The 16464-nt window shown below is 48.7% G+C and overlaps 2 protein-coding genes and 1 long non-coding RNA gene across 3 annotated transcripts; 1 reads left to right on the top strand and 2 right to left on the bottom strand.

The window, feature by feature from the left end:
- Nucleotides 1-1928: 1928 nt before the first annotated feature.
- Nucleotides 1929-8122, bottom strand: LOC134017142 (uncharacterized). The gene is made up of 3 exons (XM_062456492.1): nucleotides 7783-8122; nucleotides 4100-5911; nucleotides 1929-3914 (listed from the first exon to the last, which is right to left on the bottom strand). The coding sequence occupies exons 2-3, from the start codon at nucleotides 5838-5840 to the stop codon at nucleotides 2980-2982; spliced, it is 2676 nt and encodes an 891-aa protein (XP_062312476.1). The 5' UTR covers nucleotides 5841-5911; nucleotides 7783-8122; the 3' UTR covers nucleotides 1929-2979.
- Nucleotides 8123-8314: 192 nt separating this feature from the next.
- On the top strand, nucleotides 8315-11028 carry LOC134017143 (uncharacterized). The gene is made up of 4 exons (XM_062456494.1): nucleotides 8315-8537; nucleotides 9617-9994; nucleotides 10282-10555; nucleotides 10874-11028. Exons 1-4 carry the CDS (start codon nucleotides 8430-8432, stop codon nucleotides 11026-11028), a joined length of 915 nt encoding a protein of 304 aa, XP_062312478.1. The 5' UTR covers nucleotides 8315-8429.
- Nucleotides 11029-13193: 2165 nt separating this feature from the next.
- LOC134017166 (uncharacterized) lies at nucleotides 13194-16440 on the bottom strand. Its single transcript, XR_009929726.1, has 2 exons — nucleotides 16395-16440; nucleotides 13194-16305 (listed from the first exon to the last, which is right to left on the bottom strand). It is a non-coding gene; the product is annotated as an uncharacterized LOC134017166 (long non-coding RNA).
- Between the last annotated feature and the right edge of the window lie 24 nt (nucleotides 16441-16464).

Raw genomic sequence — 16464 nt, 5'->3', positions numbered from 1 at the left:
CACACATGCTCCTACTTATTCTCATTAAAACACACACACAATTATGTGATTTATTACATTTACATTTAGTCATTGAGCAGAAGCTCTTATCCACAGTGACTTACAGTAAGTACAGGGACCCCCCCCCCCCCCTGAGGAAAGTAGGGTGAAGTGCCTTGCCCAAGGACTCAACATGAATCGCACGGTGGGAATCGAACGGGCAACCTTCTGAGTAATAGCCCGATTCCCTAACCGCTCAGCCATCTGACTCCCGATTTATGCCAATAACTAGACACAAAGGGAACACGTGCTGCTTTCCACTCGACTCCAGACATGCCAACTCCAATCCTTTGCGTGTAGGAAGGCTAGCAGAACTAGTCCTTTATATACACACACTTCAAAACCCATTTTCTCAAGTATATATGGGAGTGAGAAGCAAAGATTGTACGAGCAATGCTGTTGAGTTGTCAGTTTGGATGTGAGGTGGCAGGAACCAGAGGCTGCAGTGTGCTGAGGAGGGACATGCAGGCCTCTGGGAACTGCCTGCCACTTCTCCACAGAAGGACTCCACAGATCCCCTGGGGTAAATTGGTGCGTCTCCCATTTCCTGTAAATCTGTTTCCCTCCCTACCCCGCAGACAGTGATTGTCATGGTGTGGCAGATAAAGTGCAATCATTGCACTTTAAATTCTAGGCTATAAAGTCTGAATTTGAGATGGAGTACTGAAATGTTTATTGCAGGGAATTTCTCGCTGGGAGGCTGTGTTTGATCTTTGTGTGTGTGTGTTTGTGTGTGTGTGTGTATGTGTGTGTGTGTGTGTGTGTGTGTGTGTGTGTGTGTGTGTGTGTGTGTGTGTGTGTGTGTGTGTGTGTGTGCGTGCACCCACTGGGAAGCAAGACATGAATCATTCAGATTGGCATCTAATGCATACAGATGACTTTGCTATGTGTATTTGAAAAGGCAACTCACGATATGCCCATAGGGTAGAATAGGGTATAAAACACAGATAAAATGTCAGACAGCACATCATGTGGTGTGTGTGACTATTGACGGTCAATTAGGGCTTGGTGAACTTAATTTGTACATAATTCATCAACTAAACAGAATTTCAAACCATTATGGAGGCTATCCATTGGTGGCAGAGTGTAGAGAAAAGTTATTTACTAACTATAAATTACATATAGGGCCTAATTAAATGAAGGATACAGAGACTGACAGAGGAGATAGAAATAGAAAGAGGAGCCATGTGAAAGACTACCGTGAAAAAAGGCCCTACTGTACAAAGACTACTACCTAATACAGTAAACATTAGGTGTAGCAACAGGTGAGACCGGTTTGTCTAATTAGTTCTTCCCCTTTTTTAGGCATGTAACCGTAGCAGCCGAACCACTGTCACACATTTTTCTCACGCTTTCACCTCACACTTCACCGTCTGAATAATAGCAGGCTTCAACCTGCGACAAAAATAAATCCCTTTGGCCATTGTCAAATTAAAGGTCACACGTTTCAAGCCACACTGCGCGTGCTGCGATACATATTTTTCACATGCTCACGGAAATCCTTAAGTCTGGGTAAATGTTTCAAATAATATTAACCGAATGAAACTCAGAAACATTTTATATACACAAAATAAATTATTCCGACCATGGTAAAGTAGCCTAAATGAAAACTAGCGTATTCTGGCCTGTAAAACTTTTCTTAGTTTTCACACGGTTGTTGCTAGTGCTGCAAAGTGTGGTGATTAACGGAGGAGAGAGAAAACCGTTGGGAGACAGAACGGCTTCAGTACAGCCCTCGGGGCGTTTGCATCAGTATCCACACTGTACCAAAGTCTTGAGGGGTAATCCACAACCATCATAGGAAACACAGATAGCAGTCTTCTGAAGGCAGACGGTGAACTCAAAGACACCATCCATTTATGAATGTGTCATACCACTGCGACGTTTATTTTAGGGTACAATTAATAGCTATGAGAATATATTGCCAATAATCCCACGGATAAACACACCATCCAGATGTCTGTATGAGAGATTTGTCACTTAAAAGCATGATTCTGCTGTTTCCGCTGGTAAGACAGAGAATGTAGGCTGCCATTTGAGAAGTCGCATACTCAATTCATTTGAGCAGTGACACAGAAGCGTCAAAATGAAGTGTCAAAATGAATATTTTATTGAAGGGATAATTTATGTTTTCATGTGACAGAAAATCATATTGAGTTTGGGGGAGAGTGTCTAGTTTGAGTCAACAGTTTGTGTTAACATACTAGAACGATCCCCAAGATTACAGAAATACTTGGGAACCGCGTGACAGTCCAGACAACCACAACATTTCTTTTCACTCACACAACAGTGATAATATCCTATAACATGGACGATAAAATACATTTTAAAATGTCGGAAGTTAAAACAGAAAGTAAAAAATATGAAATAACTGACTACTGACAATAAACATATTTGGTACATACCAAATGAGCCATTGACCACAGTGTGTGTGTAAATACACTTTGGGTTATGTTATGGGCTGAAGCTGAAACCCGCTGTTTTCATGACTGACAGTGTTTGTTATCTCAATGCTGACCCCTACAGGTAATATTTCAGTGATGTAAGAGCCTATCATCTCTTACAAGGTTAAAATAGAGCATAGAACTGCCCCAACTAGAGAGAGTAATGTTTAGATTACATACGGTACAACAGTACTAACAGGAATATTACTTTTACAGTACCAGTGGTATTACAGTGTCTAGTATAAGTAATATAGGGTCAAAAAAACGCACCAAAAGTTCTATCTGAGGAAACAGTATTCATTTATGATGAACCTGAATAAATCTCAGTTAAAATCACAGCAAGTCCTCGCGCTGGCTTATCCTTACTTGCCCTGCAAAATCCTGACTTCATCCTGTCCTTTCATGTTGCCAAGCATCGCAAGCGTGGCCTTTAGTAGACCCGCGTGTAGTAAGCCTTTAGTAGACCCGTCCAGTCCACAGTGCAATCCAGTCAGCTTCATTTGTACTGGTAGATCTTGACGCAGTGGTGCATGCTGTCTGACACCACCAGGTGCCCTTCGGGCAGCAGAGCCAAGCCCCGAGGGCTACTCAGCCCTTGGGAGACCACGGCCCTTCCAGCCCCCTGGGCGGGGTACAGAACCACCCTGTGCTGCTCGCCCCAGTCCGCAACCAACACGTTCCCCTCCCCGTCGATGCAGATGCCCCAGGGGCAGACCAGGACGGGCCCCATGCCCGAGCACACCCCCAGGACCCTCACTGTGTTCCAGCCCGGCTCCAGCACCTTGACGCAGGGCTCGCGTCCGGTCTCGCTGCCCCTCTCCGACACCACCACCAGGCCCGAGGCCAGGCAGGCCGCCACCAAGTAGGGCCGGTGGAAGCCTGTCACCACCGTGCGCTCCAGCCGAGAGCCCGTCTTGGGGTCCAGCTTCATAGCGACCAGAGTGCCCCTCCGGATGTCGGCCACCAGGAACTCGTCCAGGCGCGTCACCGTCACGCCTCGCGGCGCCTCCAGCTCGTCCTTCGCCGCCCCCATCCCCGACCCCCCGAACGTTTGGAGGAGGCGGCCGTGGCGGCTGAACACCAGCAGGGCGCGCTCCGCCGCGCAGCTCAGCGCCAGCAGGCCCTTGGCGTTGACGGCGATGTCAAAGTAGTTCCGGCAGCGCCGGGACGAACCCTCCAACGTGGCGGAGGTCACCTGCTGGAGGACGTTGCCACGCGAGTCGGTCACCTGGACGCGCGCATTCCCACAATCCACCACAAACAGCTGTCCCTGGGGCGTGGCGTGCACCCCACTGGGCAGGGTGAAGTCGGCACGCCCGGAGCCCTGCTTGCCGAACTGACGAATCAAACAGCCAGCGTAGGGCTGGAGGGAGGAAGGGTCACCCTCTTCCTCCGTCTCTATCAATGTGGGTTCCCCCCTTTCTCTTCTTCCTGGAAAGAGAGAGAGAGAGTCATTGGTATGGGGATGTTCATGTCAAGCAGAACAGATGTGGAGACCAAACCAGAAAAACTTCCAGACTACCTGGGAGCACCAACACGCTCATATTCCAAAACCCTTCAACTGAAATAAAAAGATGAATACAGATTCAACACACGAAACACCGTCCCTCCCGTACCTCTGCTTGGCTCCTCAGAAGATCCGTCGATCACGGACATGGAAACAGACCTGGACACCCTGCTGGGGCTCCCCACCATCCCAGAGTGTTGGGGGCGGCGGGGGCTGGAGTCCCTGGGCCCTGGGCAGGAAGGCATCCGTCCAACCTCCCCCATTCTGGATCCTCTGCCCAGCGTGAGAGAGGAGGTCAGACTGCTCCGTTTAACCTTCCACACGCCCATGTGTTCTCCTTTTCCACTGTTGATGAGGGGGCGGGTCTTGCGTGTCAGGTCGGCGGCGGACTTGGAGAGGCGCGGGTCGTGGTTGAGGGAGCCGCGGAGGGCGTGGCCGCGAGGGGAGCTGACGGTGTAGGTGTAGCAGGAGTCCAGGCTGTCGGCGGGGGACGGGGCGCGGCCGGGGGTCGTCGGGGGGGGGTCGTCGGAGGACGCACTGAGGCGGGAGCGCGGGCGGTCGCCCTGGGAGGTGAGGTCCAGGCAGCTGAGGCTGCTCAGGTGCTCCCTGGGGCTGGCTCTGGGAGATCTCAGCACCGCGTGGCTGCATCTGCCCACGCTTCGGGGGGATTCGATCTGAGGCGCTCTGCTTCTGTCTCCATCCTGGCTGTCCAGGCTCCAGCGCTGGCTCAGGGGCCTGTGCCCTTCTGGAGGGGAGGAGGGACTGCGGCCGGAGACCAGGGCTAGTGCACGGGGTTTTCTCTGGTTCCTGAGTGCTCGACGTCGGCCGTCGCTGCTACCAGACCTGTACCCTAGCTCCTCCCCCTCGGAATCTCCGTTGCTAAGCAACGCGGGGACGGCCAGGAAAAGGTCTTCTCCACGCGGTTCGGAGGTCAGAGATTCCAGCTCCTCGTCCTGGGAGGATTCCCGGTCCATGGGCTCGTGTTTGGGGGGCCAGTGTTGGGTCCTTGGCGAGGCTAGCTTGAGCTCCTCGCCCCCGGACTCCTCGTCGCTCCGGGCCGAGAGACGAATCTTCCTCACCACCCGCAGGTTCCCGCCGGACGTCGGCGAACTGACAGCCTGCCCCGCCCCATCTGGCGTGCTCCGCCCCTCCCAGGCGCCTCCGTGATCGGCGTCTCCGCACCGCGCCTCTCCAGAGTGCAGGGCGCACAGCTGCCCCTGCGGACCGCAGCCCCCGACCGGGAAGCACAGATCGAGGTCCTGCACGTGCATCTCCCCGAAGGTGACGGCCTTGGGCTGTGAGCTGGGCCTGAAGCTGACCTTCCTCAAGGAGAGGGAGATCTCCCAGGGCTGGAGGAGCTCAGCCACCCCCTTCAGCAGCAGGGCCGGGTCGGCCTGACCGTGACCCTGGCCCGACCTCTGGATCTGCTCCCGGAGGCGGGCCAGCTTCCCGAGCCTCTGGTCCAGCAGCGCCTGGCTGACGCGGGCCGCCGCCGCGTTCTCCCTCTGCAGCTGCTCCAGCCGGCGTTGGGCGTCGCGGTGGTCCTGCTCCACCCTTTCCAGCAGGCGGCGCTCCTCTCTGCGGGCGCCCAGGACGGCTCGCTCCAGCCCGCGGCTCACCCCGTCCGTCTCGACGGCCTGGCGCTCGCGGAGGCGCCGGAGTTCCGTCTCGCCGCGGGCAAGGTCGCACAGCGCCTGCGTGGCCCAGCAGGGAAGAGGGGCCCGGGAGAGGGGCGCGGGGGAGGGGGCATCGGGGGACTCTGTGTCGGATTGACCCCCCGTCGGGCTGAGGCTGCGGGCAGGGAGGGGGGAGCTTTGCTTGCTACTGACCGGGGAGCCCACCAGCATCATGGTGGAAGGGAGGCAGTGTGTGTTCCAGCTGCTTTGATGTCGTGTTGTGTTTGGGTTTTCAGTTCAAGCTCCTGAAAAGAGATGGTTGGAATACATCAGCGTTTTGTGGAATGTGTCTTTTAAAAACACCCAACGGCACGTCAACAGAGTGAACCGATTCCAAACATGAGCCTTTAAGACCTGAAAGATGCTCGTCGGGAATTGCTGCGTAATTTATTTTAAGGCGATTTGAATGCAGCTGTCACCTTGATGATGCACTTCAAAAAATACGTATGACTTTCTGTTCTAAATTGTGTGTGTGGATGTGTGTGCGTAGCCATGGCAATGGACCTGTGGCATGCTGTTGCTCCATGGCCAACTGACACTCAAACCTCGCATGCGTTTCAAGTCTAGCTAAACAACCCGAGGCATGATTATCTGGTATACTCCCTCCTATTATCCATCAACTGACCAGGGATGTTCAGCCAGAGGCATGTTCTCCCTTCACTCATTATGAAGCTGTCTACAAGAGCCTCTATCTCTGTATTTGTCAACACAAGCAACAGTCTCTTATTAAGATGCTCAGTGTGGTTGGGTGGAGAAGGCGAGATTCCACCATGACTACCTCTTGTCTTCCAGAAGAGTTGACTACAGAAAGTGGATATAGATGTTTATTTAGGAAACAGTAGTGGAGCGAAAGACAGAGAGAGACTGAGAGCGAGAGAGTAGGGAAACGAGTTGGCAATGAAAAGTCTATTAGCATTTCAAATAACCTCAGACAGACTGAAGCTGTTGGGGTGAAGCGAGTGGGAGGTGAAAGGCAGTTGGAAGAGGCGCAAGTGTCACTGCAGAAGACTCCTTTTTTGACTGCTCTTATTCTTCAATGTGGAAAAATGTGACATTAGAAATCATTGAGAGCAGGCTTTGATATTTTATTCATGAACCAGAACAAAGCGCGGCAGAGACACAGCACTGAAAGATGTCGGTTCTCTCCATCGCCTTTGTGACAATAATGGAGCCTGTGGGAACTGCTTTGTAATAGAGAGAAAGCAGAGTTCTAAGCAGGTATAAATTATACAATTTACAGACTTATTATGACATCTGTAACTCAGCACTTGGCAGAAGGAACAGGTATTGTAGAGGTCCTGGTCCGGCAATAAAAAATAATAAATAAATATAACAGCAGCTGTGATAATCGTACTGTCAGATGCCTTAGGCCTAGGTTCACTTTCACGCCTAAAGGGACAAAACATTCAAACTACGGTTTCTCTATAGGCTCTCGTCTTGCTAAATTCAAATATCCGCGACCGACTATCATCACATTTGAATAAAACCCCTTTTTTTAAGACCGATAAACAACGGGAAAAGTACGATTGTGTGAGACGCCTCGGGAGAAACGGACTGCGGAGCTGCGCCTGTTTCCTCAGGGTGGGAGGGTGACAGGTTGTGTCTGCATGGCACCGTGACGGAGCCTCTCCGCGGGGCTCTCACTAACCTGGGTTTCCTCTTACGCTGCCTTCATACATTATCAATGAAGGGGTCCTGTTGCTCGTCACGTGAGTGCACGCGCTGTGACAGGCAGCCCTACAGGAGATTGTGAAGTGAATTTTTATTTTAAAAGAATTCACAGCATGTGGAAAGACTGCGCCAACGATTAATGAAGCAACTCAGTCTTTATAGTTATTGGGTTACTTTACTGAGTTTTTATTTTGTATTTCTTTGATTATAGAAATGTAGGCCTACTCCAGTCTGCATACAAAACGTGACTTACTAACCCCATTGTAAACTATTTTGAATGCTTGCATTCAAAACTCTACTCATTAATGACGGTACAAGAAACATTGTTTTTTCTTAATGTAGGCTATTCATCAAAACCATAAAATACTCAATTGTAAAAAAAAGAAGATATTTCTAAAGAAGATTTGGCCTCAGTATAAAACACATTAAAAACTGTTTTCCTTACCTGAGCCCAGGTGGCCAGCGTTTGTCACCTCCCCACACTATCAACTTAACAACTCCTCAGTATACTTTCTCTCTCATCCTCTCCTCCTTTCTCTCTTTCTCTCTCTCTTTCTCTGCCTTTTTGTTAGCCTGTCGGCTGTTGCTAGGTGACAGCCAAGCAGATTCCAGTATCCAAGGGCCAGTTTCAGTACACAAACGACGGGAATTTATCTCCACTGGCAGTTGTTCTATTGTTTTAGGATCGGTGTGCTTCCAACTGATGGACTTGGCTTGATGTTTCTGCAGGGGGTTCACAGAATGCTGATAAGGGAAGAGTTGCTGTAAATAACAAACAAACCATGGTGCTGCGAATCGATGGCACTACACCAATCACCAAGGCCTTTGACTGAATGACACGATGAATATTAATTATAATAATTGTTTGTTATTTTTTTGGAACGTTGATCAAAGGCATTAAAACATGACACATCGTCAAGCTTGTCGTTTTAATAGTTAAGTTGAATGAAAGTCAAACCAGTGGAACCATGGGCTTTCTTTATGACATCAGAATTCTATGATAGCTACTGATCGCAAAATACATATTTACCTGTTTGGCTTCTAGCGGAGCTGGTAAAAGCAGAGCTCCTATCCCATATCCAAACACCAGCTATGTCCCACTGGACAAACTGTAGCACAGTCTCCACCAGCCTGGACCACAGGCCACCCCTCCTAGCTCTGGACAGGGCAGATCATATCTGGCAGAATGTAAAGCATGAGGTGAGACCATAGTCCATTACATGGGTGTGTTTAATGTAGGTTATATGGTCACCACTAGTTCATACTTGCGCACAGAAATACTGAGGTACACTTGAAGATGATAAAACCTCAGTAAATCATGCAACGAAAAAATAATAATTTTCATGCAGTTTTGAGCCTGATTAGATTAGATTTTGTCCTTCACTAAAATGTCAAGAGAACAGTCGTTGCGGAGAAGACATACTGTGCCCCCTCTGAAGACAATGAAACTGTAATGTAATTAGCTGCTCCTGAGACGACGCTGGCCTCTTGAAACTGACACTGGTCGTGTGTCCCTACTGTCACGTCAAGCCCCATGATGAGAGGAAACGAGACCCCAGAAAGAGGCACTCCCACGAGAGAGTAACAACCCAAATTCAGGACAACAGGAAATGACATCTAGCCTAGATTCCTGTCCCGTGCCACTGACCTACTATCGATTTAACCCTTGTGTTATCTTCGGGTCATTCTGACCCATCAGTCATTGTGACCCACCGTCGTATTGCGACAACTTTACCGCATACAAAAACAAAGTGACGCATTTTCTTTTAACCATTGGGCTGTCTCAGACCCCCCACATTGCGAAGGTTAAAAGAAAATTATTTTTATTTGTTTTTGTATTGGGTAAAATTGGGTAAACACAACGATGGTTCGTTATGAACCTTTGGGTCATGTGACCCGAAGGCAGCACGAGGGTTAAAGTGATGTGTATTTGCCCTCTGCTTATCCAGGGTGGTATTTGTCTTTTTGTACAATCTGATAGCTGTGGGCCTAGTTAGACAGTATGTTAGATTAAGGAGGTAAAAGTCTTCAACCTCGAAGTGATAGTTGTGTAGTAGGGTTCAGGAGGGAGTAAATTAACTGTGAAATCATGGGACAACGTTTTAAGAAACATTTCCTAATGACATTTCCCAAGAATAGGTATTTTGCTCCAAAAACCTTCACCAGTCAGTGTTACACGCTTAACACTGGGCTCAATTAATCCGCTGCCGATCAAAATTAACAAACAAGGCAAGCCATTTGGTGCCAAATAAAAACATTGACGGGCCTTCCGTTCCCAGGTGATCTCCGCTCTCTGCGGCCACAAGTTCACCGCCGTACCTCACCTGCACGACGCTCACCTTTTCCACCCCTTCCACTTGATCGGCAAACGCACAGAGCGCTCGCTACTGTCGCGAAAAGTCCGCAACCTCTTCCCGCTAGGACCGCTGCAGGACCTGCTAGACGACCGCAAAGACCTCTACGGGGCATCGCTGGCCAAGGAGGCTCCAGAGCGCCGAGACTTCCTCCACGAGGCGGTCCTGGACGGGCTGGGGCGGGTGCGGGTGCAGGTGAACCACACCAGTAAGGAGGCAGCAGTGTGTCTTCTCCCGCCACACAGACAGCTGGCCCTAAGAGACAACCTGCCCTGGCTGGACTCCGTGCATCGCCTCTATCTGGTGAGAGATCAAGCAGGGGAGGTTGAGAGAAAATCATTATGCCTATAAATGTCTACCTGGTGAGCTAAACGGCATATGCTGTTGAGAGACAGGAAATAAATTGAGAGAGGTGAAGTGAAAATAGATGAAGGAATTAGGATTATGATGAGGATTATGTTTACGACCAAAGTATTTCTGTATTTCTCACTGAAAACACTTGGAAATTGTAAATAACCGAATAAAAATCTCCCTCCATTTCCCTGACCCCGTTCCTCTTCCACCCCCCCCCCCCCCCCGTTCACCTCCAGGTGAGCCAGGCGTACTGCAGTTCTGACATCAGACTGAGGCTCTTAGGGACGGAGAGCAGGACGGAGCTCAGGCTGGGGCCCGACACCCCGCTGGGCTTCTCCTGCCTCCGGCTCTCCGTCTCCCCTTCCGGCCTGCTGGAGGTGTGCCGCGGTCTGGAGGACAGCTGCCCCCACCCCCGGGCCAGGTGGGCCCGCTACGGCTCGCCAGAGTACCACGCCCTGACGGCAGAGAAGCCCGCCGCGCCCAGGCTGATGGGCCTCCTGGCGCAGTTCGGTGAGGGCCTCTTCTGTTAACGGCGTTCCGATTTTCCCTGCTGTGCCGTTGTGTACACGCAGGACGGCGAGGAATGTAAAGTTAGCATAGTCAGAAGTGCTTCTCTCCAAAACCAGAGACAGAAAAATATTTCTCAACTTTGTCCTGCTTTGTTATTATTATATTATTGTCATTCATAGCACATATGCGTGTTTATGATTTCCAACTTTGTCACCTAGAAATCAAGATCTATGAATTAATACAAAAGATAAAAAGGCAAACTATCATCGTCACCATCAACTCGTCTAAGCTCTTGCGTTCTTTCTGCCCTTCCTCCAGTCTTCCACATCTCCGGTCGCTCCGCCACTTCTCTGCCCGCCTCGGCCATCACCCCGCCGGGCCTCTCGAGCTCAGAGGTCCCCCTGGACTACCAGGAGGAGCAGGAGATCTCCACCCAGGCCCTCCTGCCCGTGGAGGAGGAGGAGGGTGGCTGAGGGAAGAGAGGAGGGGGGGAGGGGTGGGGTGGGATGCGTAAGAATGGATGAAGGAGGAGGGATGGAGCTGGCGAGAGTTGAGAGAAAAGGTGGTGGGAGGGTGGGGAGGGAGGGTGGGGAGGGAGGGGAGACAGATGAAATAGCTGTTGGGAGAGAAAGGAAGCAGCAAGAGGGTTAGGAGAGGAGGAGAGAGGAGGAGAGGAGGAGAGAGGAGGAGAGGAGAGAGGAGAGGAGAGAGGAGGAGAGGAGAGGAGGAGGAAAGAGGAGAGGAGGAGAGAGGAGGAGAGGGCCAAGGGAAAGAAGACAGAACTACAAGACAAGGGATGGATGAGACAAAAGCTGTTCACGTGATTAAAGCCAATCGACTTCTGGAGATGTATTCATTATTTATTGCACCAACTCATAACCCTTACCATCGGAAACCTTTGCATATCCATCACCTTATTGTAGTGTATCTTGCAAAAATAGTTTGAGATTGCACTCCCTGTACCAAATTTCCTCTGAGAGCAAGTCCATTTCTATAGTCAATCTCATATATTACATCGTGTCTGAGGAGTTGAGTAGAAATGTAGAGCAAGACTCTGGCCTTCTTGTCATCTTTAAGTGACTCATATCACATTCAGCAAACAGAGAGAGGAAGTGGGGGAGAGAGGAGAGGAAGAGAGAGAAGATGAGGATGAGGAAGCGAGAGGATGAGGGAGAAAGGATGAGAGAAAGACAGACAGGAGAGGATGAGAGAGACAGGAGAGGATGAGAGAGAGGAGAGGATGAAAGAGACAGGAGAGGATGAGAGACAGGAGAGGATGAGAGAGGAGAGGATGAGAGACAGGAGAGGATGAGAGAGACAGGAGAGGATGAGAGAAAGGAGAGGATGAGAGAGAGGAGAGGATGAGAGAGACAGGAGAGGATGAGAGAGAGAGGGAAAGAGAAGGACAAGGGAGATTATTGCAGCACCATGACTCGATCATTCCTTCATCTTTTAGAACCATAGAGAAACAGACATCAATGTCTCCCTGAACCAGAGAAGAGAAAAAAGGGCATCAAATGAAAGCTCAGATGTGTCACACCACATTTCTGAGAAAGCGCTGGTATATTCAGTTCGACCACACCGGCAGGACGGCAGACCTCCAGCCTCCCCACTGATCTTTCGCCACCGCCACATGAATGATTAAGACGCCCCTTCCAAGGGGTCACAGCTGCGAGGCGTGAACTCCCCCCCCCCCCCCCCCGCATCGCTTTGGATAAAAGCGACTGCTAGAAGCTAAAGAAACAATTATTAGTACTATTATTATTATGGAAAGCAGGGTGAACTTAAACATGAAGAGATGAATGGATGAACTGCTGTACTCTGAACTGAAATAACCTTGGGATTTATGTGCACTGTGTCCCCCTGCACATCGTACAGCATGTGCAACACTGCCTGTAAAGCAGTCATTCAAGACTGCTATACAGATAATAAGACAACCTTAATGGCAACTTTAATTGTAGGTGTATAATTATACACATTAGTAGTGATTTAACCCTTGTGTTATCTTCGGGTCATTCTGACCCATCAGTCATTGTGACCCACCGTCGTATTGCGACAACTTTACCGCATACAAAAACAAAGTGAAGCATTTTCTTTGAACCGTTGGGCTGTCTCAGACCCCCCACATTGCGAAGGTTAAAAGAAAATTATTTTTATTTGTTTTTGTATTGGGTAAAATTGGGTAAACACAACGATGGTTCGTTATGAACCTTTGGGTCATGTGACCCGAAGGCAGCACGAGGGTTAAAGGACGCAAGCGTGCAACACCCACTTCCATAGCCTTCGATCTCCACACCCTTCATCCCACACTTCTGCTGTGTGTTGATTTATATAGAAGAGTGAAAGTGGTGTGTTGTTAACGCCCATACATAGCGTTCATAATTCCACTCCAACACGCACACACAGACACACGCACACACAGACACACACGCACATGCACACACCTTGGGAGAAGCAGTGACTGTGAAAGTGTAACTGGTATGTCTTCAGGAACTTGTCTCCACAATTATCAATTACTTGGTTGACAAGGCCTGGCTCACAATGCCCTCTATAGCATTTCAACCGGCAAGACAGGTTTGGTAGGTCACAAGAACGAGGTGGGGGGTAATCGGTAGGAAGGAAACACAGACACGTTCAATATTGCTAGGTAAAACATTTATAAATTAATAAAAACATTCCCTTTTAGTGTTTCTTACAGCTTTATCTCCCCACAATGTATTTTTGTTCGTCTTTTTTTTCTTCAATTTAAAATATAGAAAAATAGTTCTGGCAACATTCATCATTTTGGGTATTTTTCATTCAGTCCTGTTGATTAATTCAGATGCAATTGCATTTCTAAGACCCATTGGTTTATACATTATTTACAGTTCCATCTCCCCTTTCAGTAGCAGAGGACACCAGAGCAGATTTGCATAGATTCCAGGAGAGATATAAACTCAGAAAAAGTCTATCTTTTAACCATAAACAAAAAGAGAGAAGGAAAGAAATAAGATATGGTGGTACATCATCCGATAAACCGCTTCCAACTGAAACCCCAGGGGGCACGTCGAACATAAACAGCACACGCACGAAAGAAAACAAGCGTTGAGCCCGTTAGCATGTTGACGGGTTTGAGTGGGTGGGAGTCAGGTGGTTGAGCGGTGAGGGAGTCGGGCTAGTAATATGAAGGTTGCCAGTTCGATTCCCGGCCGTGCCAAATGACGTTGTGTCCTTGGGCAAGGCACTTCACCCTACTTGCCTCAGGGGGAATGTCCCTGTACTTACTGTAAGTCGCTCTGGATAAGAGCGTCTATGACTATGACTAAATGTCATAGTCATAAATGTAAATGTTTGTCAGTTTGTGATATCGAGTTGTTCAGCTCTGGCTGCGTGCAGTTGACACGAGCCTTCAGTTCCCAGCAGGGTGACAGAATAGAGTACGATACAATTACAGTAACTGGTGGTGAAAAGATTGACAGGTGTGAACCACATGCAGGAGCGGAGAGAATTCCGCTGGCACAGCGGAGAGAGAGACGGTGTGTGTGTGACAGCTGTACGGCCAGGAGCAAAGACAACCTAGAGCCCCACAAACACAGAACCAGTACAGGCCTAGACCGTCAAATGCAAATAATAATCAAGAAAATAATAAAGTAGAAATACAGTTGAAAGCTCTGTGTACTAATATAAGGTAAGTATTCTAAGTTATTTTGCTAATACAGTCTTACTCTCCTATATACCAATATCTTCAAAATTAGATTATTATTTTTCACTCCTGTCTGCTTTACAGATAACCTAGGATGGCTTATTGTTGAGACTGCAGTGATTGTAGATGGAACTGGAGCACAGTTGGGCCTCTATAGATGAGTATACTGACTGCAGATTGCTTTGGAGAAAACCATCTTCTAAACAGAGATGTTTATTATTATCATTATTATTATTATTATCTCTTCACAGACAGCTAACAACTTTGGCTATTTTGACCATATTAACAACTGGTTGAAAGGGATGATATTAATTAACTGGATTAATCAACTGATTAATTACACTATCCCCATCAAATAAAATAAAAAACGTTTTTTTTTTACTTGATCAGACAGCAGACTTGAATGAACGAGTAATCAGTCTTAAAAAAAAGTCCCATTTCACATCCAAGACATTTGAAATCTGAGTATGGCACTCGTTGTGGACTCGATATCAAAACAAAAATGTATACAAAACGAAGAGACGACCCAAGCTGATCCAAGGTCATGGGAAAGACAACTACCCAGTCTTGTCTCCTCCTACACAGAGAAGACTTCACTGGAGGCAAACAGACGGATGGAGGAAAGATTGGATGGACAGATGGAGGGACGGATGGCTTCCTGAATACACTACAGCGCCTCACTTCCCTCTCCTCCTCCACTTTCAGCAGCAGACAGTCGCCTGGTGATCCAGCATGCGCTGCGCTCAGCCCCCCTCCCAGCAGGGGGGGGGGGGTGGTTTCACCAGACCGGCAGGACGGAGAGAAGACCGGCCGAAGGGACGCCGAGCTTGCCGATGATTACACTGAACAGTAGTCACGTCATCACTTGTGCCTCCTCAGGATCAGAACATCTTTTGTCATTCTTTGAACGAAGGAGTCCAGTTACAGGACATCTTGACAAAAAGATGGGACATGAATATCGAAACCAAGGAGACGCCGACATGAATGACAGTTAAACTCCGGCTCCATTTGGTGGTTTTTCTGAACGTTACCAAGCCGACAAGGCATGACAGTGATTAAAACAGTATGGCGTGTCCCGTTTCAGGGTTCTGGAACTTGATTTGTGAAACTGCAGGACAGGAGGTTTGTCCCAACTGCTAAAGTTGAGAGGGGGGAGATGGAGTGTGGAGAGAATGTGCAAAGATTCCTCAGCTTCACACAGAGTCTGCGGTTAGAGATGGACCACACTTATTCATGCAGGAATACAAGCACTGACACACACAGAAATACACTTAAACTGAAAAAGAAATTATATAAATCGTAATACAGAAATTAAAGTGATTAAAGTGCCTGTCTTGGCAAAACTTAAAAACACTGTGTGGGTAGAGCTTCTCAACTTCATAACATTAGCCATAAATAAGCTTCCCACTGCAACACTGGCTCGATGGAGTTCTGAAGGACTGTCTGACCTGACATCCTCATTGAGGAAAAAGTTTTAACTTGGTACCTTCGGGGGGAAAACTGTTGTTCGGTTAAATGTTAGTATGAGTGAACTAAAGATAGCCAGTATGCTTCACTTCAAGACCGCCCTTGGAATTTGTGAAAGCGAAATATATAGGCCTATATATTTTTCTTTATCTCGAATAAAACCCTCTATATCAGTATAGCCTGCGACTGTTGCTTTATACCAATGTTCTTTGAAATGAGGGCTCTCAGGGGGAGGAACCGCCTCAAGTTTGAGACTGACTGATACTGAGCCTCATGGCACAAACGGAATGTCAATCTAACTTTCAAGGTCTGGGAGGGGGGGAGAAGAAGGAACTACTATATCCTTGAATAAGCCAATTAATTCCAGGTTTCAGGAACACCGCGGAAGCGAACGACAGTTCACAGAGAGCTGGAGATTGAAAGCCCACGCAGACTGCGGGAACCTCCTGCGCTTCATTTAGAATGATTTGTCTTTGAAAGGCTCCGTCGCCGACTACACACCAGTGAGGTGTGAGAGGATCCTCCTCTATCAGAGGGCAGGAACACACCCTTTCCTACTGCAGCAGGTGCATGGTGCGATAACAGACTGTCTGTGAAGAGCCTCAAGCACATCACACACATGCAAAGCCACACAAATACACACATACACACACACACACACAACCCCCCCCCCCCCACACACACACACACACACAACCCCCCCCCCACACACACACACACACACACAACCCCCCCCCCCACACACACACACACACACACA

Source organism: Osmerus eperlanus, chromosome 3 (genome assembly GCF_963692335.1).
Source record: "Osmerus eperlanus chromosome 3, fOsmEpe2.1, whole genome shotgun sequence".
Lineage (NCBI taxonomy): Eukaryota > Metazoa > Chordata > Actinopteri > Osmeriformes > Osmeridae > Osmerus > Osmerus eperlanus.
The sequence above is the reverse complement of the archived record's forward strand: the minus strand, read 5'-3'. Positions and strand labels throughout refer to the sequence as shown.